Below are 3,967 nucleotides of genomic sequence, written 5' to 3'. Positions count from 1 at the left end.
CAGCACGTGGGCGCGCGGGCGCACGCCTGCCCCGACTGCGGGAAGACCTTCGCCACGTCCTCCGGCCTCAAGCAGCACAAGCACATCCACAGCACCGTGAAACCTTTCATATGTAAGTCGTCCCCGGCTGGGCGCACGGGCCTGCGGGCGTTTCAAGGATCACGCCAAGGCAGGGGGTCCCGGGGCCCGGTTGGTGCAGAGGCACCGAGGCGGCGGGGGCACCTCTGCCCCCAGAGCCAGGCCAGGCGCTGTGCTGGGGCCACCGGTCCATGGCGCGGCTCCCTCACCCCCCCCTCGTCTTGTGCCTCTTCCCTCACTTTCTCCTCCGCTTCCCTGGTTCCTCCCTCACACATCCCTGCAGAGGCCAGAGGTGGCCACGGCTGCTAGGAAGTTCCTGGGTCCCGCCTTCTTCTCCCCTGCACACCCTCTCCCCGCACTCAGGCCCCACCCAACCCGGGCTCCCGGAGGCACGGCCATGCCAGTGGCACCCACCGAGTTCCGCTGGGGCCTGGGCTACATTCCCAGGACTGTCCGGGTGGCAGGGCCCAGTGAAATAACGGAGGAGACAGCGGTCGAGCCATGTAACCCTTAACCAGGCATGTGACCAGCGCCCGAGCTGGGGGTGGGGCAGGGCAGGACTAGGAGGCTCTCTGTGCCAGGCGGGCACTGTTCCACCCATGCGATGGGAGGTCGGGCAGCCTGTGGGACAAGTCACTCCAGCAGAGACTGAAGGAGGAGGAGAGAGCGGGACAACAGCTCTGAGCATAGAGGCCAGGGGGCCAGTGTGTCTGGGGGGTGAGTGATAGGGGGTACATAGGAGAGGGGTCAGAAGTCACAAAGGGCTAGGTCCCAGGGACCTCATGGGCCAGCCCAGGGAAGTAAGCCTGAAGGTTTTCCTCTGCCTAACAGTGCAATGAGCAATCATTTCACACCAGATAGTGCTGAGTCACCATACACGCCAGATAGTGCTGAGTCACCATACACACCAGATGGTGCTGAGTCACCATTCACACCAGATGGTGCTGAGTCACCATTCACACCAGATGGTGCTGAGTCACCATTCACACCAGATAGTGCTGAGTCACCATTCACACCAGATGGTGCTGAGTCACCATTCACACCAGATGGTGCTGAGTCACCATTCACACCAGATGGTGCTGAGTCACCATTCACACCAGATAGTGCTGAGTCGCCATTTCACATGCATTATCTCACAGTACACTCACAAAATCCTAGGGAACAGGGTCTGTGCTATCTCTAATGACCGAGAAGGAAACGGAGGCTTCAGGACATTAAGGGGCCAGGTGCTCAAGGCCATGCGGCCAAACCCTGCTTCTCGTTCAGGGTGGCTGGCTCCTGACCCCAGGCGAGGCGGCCTGGGACTTCTCAGGCTGCATTACATCAAAGCCAGGAGGGGTGACCCTGGGAGTGTGGGGAGTTGTGTCAGGTGTTCTCGCCATGGGGGGTCATTCTGTGTGTGTGTGTGTGTGTGTGTGTGTGTGTGTGTGAATGTGGGTGAGTGCAGGCATGTGTGTGTCAGTGTGTGCATGTATGTGAGTGTAGGTGTGTGGTGTGTGCCTGTGTGTGTGAGTATGGGTGTGTTCATGTGAGGGTATGTAAGTGGGTGTGTGCCTGCGTGTGTGTGTGACTGTGGGTGTATGCATGTGTGTGAGTGCTGGTGTGTGCATTGGGGGGTGTAGGTGTGTATGGGTGTGTGAGTGGCTGTGTGCATTGGGCGGTGAGTGTGGGTGTGTGCGTGTGAGGGTATGTAAGTGGGTGTGTGCCTGTGTGTGACTGTGGGTGTATGCATGTGTGTGAGTGCTGGTATGTACATTGGGGGAGTGTGGGAGGTGTGAGTGGCTGTGTGCGTGGGGGGGTGAGTATGGGTGTGGGTGTAGGTGTGTGAGTCTGTATGTGTGTGAATGTGTGGTGGAGTGTGTATATCCACACATGTACCCCTCAAGGAAAACTGCTGACGGGATGAGGGTGGGCAGGGTCCCTCTGCACCCTGGAAGAGCCCGGGTCCCCATCCCTCAGGTGCTGGGCCCCACGTCCAAGGGCCTCTCAGCCGCCTCCCGTACCGGCTCTGACAGCGGCGGCCATCCAGGGTCCAGGACCCGCGTCTCCGGACCTCAGTCCCCTAGAGATGTCTCTGTGGCCCCAGCGTCTCTGCAGCCCCCGCAGTGGGAGCAGGTGGTGGGGACCCGGCATGCCAGGCTCCCAGGCCCAGACACCTTTCCAAGCTCAGGGGGTAGCAGCCACTAACGAGGCACTGACACCGCCCGTCCAGGGTCAAGGGCACAGCGACGGCCGCTTGTTTCGTCCAGCCAGGCTTGAGCTGAGCACGGTCTCTCCCCTCCCCGAGCTGGCGGGACCTGAGGGTATCTATAGATGGCCCCGTGCCTCCCCAGGGGCAGATGTGATTCCGTGAGGCAGCCTCTTCCCTTGAAAATGCTGCCGTGCCCGCGGCAGGAAGGCCCAGCGCTCATATAAATAGATGCTGTGAGGAAGGCACCGTGTCCGGGCCGGTCCCGCTGGGTGGCCCGCTGTCAGCCGCGAGGGCCGGGGAGCGAGCAGCACGCGAAACCATTGTTCCCACAGGGGCTGCCTCAGGGCGCGATTGTCCTGCAGAGAGAGACGCGGTAGGGGGGTGGGGTGCCCTCCTGCGGCTGGAAAAACAGGAGAAAGGGGCGCTGGTGACTTGCTGCTGCCACTCAGCTCACAGGCCACCGGGAAAATGGCTGCGACGGGTCCCCTGGGTCCCGGGGTCCTGCGCTCGGGCCAGCCGGCACTGCCCTCTCCTGTCGGGAGCAGAGACGGCACCGCCTCTGGATCCCAATTCGGGAGGTTCCGCTTTCCTCTGACACAGACCCAGCCCCGCGCTGCAGGCCCTGCGGGGGCCCCCTCTCCCCCCCCACCTCAGGCCACCCCCACGGCGACCACACAGGCCAGGAGCCCACCCAGCACTCCCGAGGGGTGGCCGCCTGGCTGCAGGCCCCAGGTCCTGGGACAGGAGAGGACAGGGGGGTGTGATGTGGTGGGCAGGATGGGGCAGGAAGGGAGGTGGGTCCTGGGCGAGCCCCGCGGCGGCACATGGCTGCCTGCCTGCCTTTGCCCACCTGAGGCCGGAAGTCCTTGCCCCCATTACAGACGCCGAGCATGAGGCCGAGCCTGGCTGCACGGGGGGCACAGGAGACGCAGAAGCAGCCCTTGTCCGTTCATGCTGGGAACAAGGCCACCCCTAGCATGGGGTGCACATGTGTCTGTGTGCACATGTGTTTGTAGGCACACACATGCAGATATGCACATACACAACGCAACATATGCATGTACCCATGAATGGCATGCACACGTGCTCACTGTGAAAAACATGAGCACACTTGTGTGCACATGCACACATATGTGCATTGAGTGGCGTTCACATGCATGTGTGACATGCATACATTTGTGTACGTGTACACATCCAGCCATTTATGTAACACATGAACACACATGAACACACATGCTCATGCACACGGCATTCCCACATCTGTGGGCAGCATGCACGCACACATGTCTACGTGCATGATGCATGTGCCTGCAGGTGCATGTTCTCGCATGAACATGTGTGCATCTACACACTTGCGCACGCACATGCATACCTAGTGACACACATGTACACACAGAGGGAGGCACAGGCTGCTCCGATCACCAGGGACAGAAGCCCCCTCCCAGCCCCCCCGCCCCCCGGTTTCCTGGTAATTTCATAGCGTGTTTGCGTGCTTTCTGCTGACGCTTTAGGTGAGGTCTGCCACAAGTCCTACACGCAGTTCTCCAACCTGTGCCGCCACAAGCGCATGCACGCCGACTGCCGCACGCAGATCAAGTGCAAGGACTGCGGCCAGATGTTCAGCACTACCTCCTCCCTCAACAAGCACCGGCGCTTCTGCGAGGGCAAGAACCATTACCCGCCCGGCGGCCTCTTCTC

The 3,967-nt window shown here is 61.2% G+C and overlaps 1 protein-coding gene across 1 annotated transcript in view; it reads left to right on the top strand.

The window, feature by feature from the left end:
• Window positions 1–3,967, top strand: part of PRDM16 (PR domain 16) — a 37,308-nt gene that overhangs the window by 380 nt on the left and 32,961 nt on the right. The window contains exons 2-3 of the mRNA XM_006773807.1: window positions 4–112; window positions 3,781–3,965. Coding sequence (XP_006773870.1) covers window positions 4–112; window positions 3,781–3,965 — 294 coding nt within the window. The remainder of the gene's footprint in view (window positions 1–3; window positions 113–3,780; window positions 3,966–3,967) is intronic.

The sequence above is a fragment of the Myotis davidii genome, unplaced genomic scaffold (genome assembly GCF_000327345.1).
Source record: "Myotis davidii unplaced genomic scaffold, ASM32734v1 scaffold427, whole genome shotgun sequence".
NCBI classification, from domain to species: domain Eukaryota; kingdom Metazoa; phylum Chordata; class Mammalia; order Chiroptera; family Vespertilionidae; genus Myotis; species Myotis davidii.
This window is presented reverse-complemented; position numbering and strand designations above follow the sequence as displayed.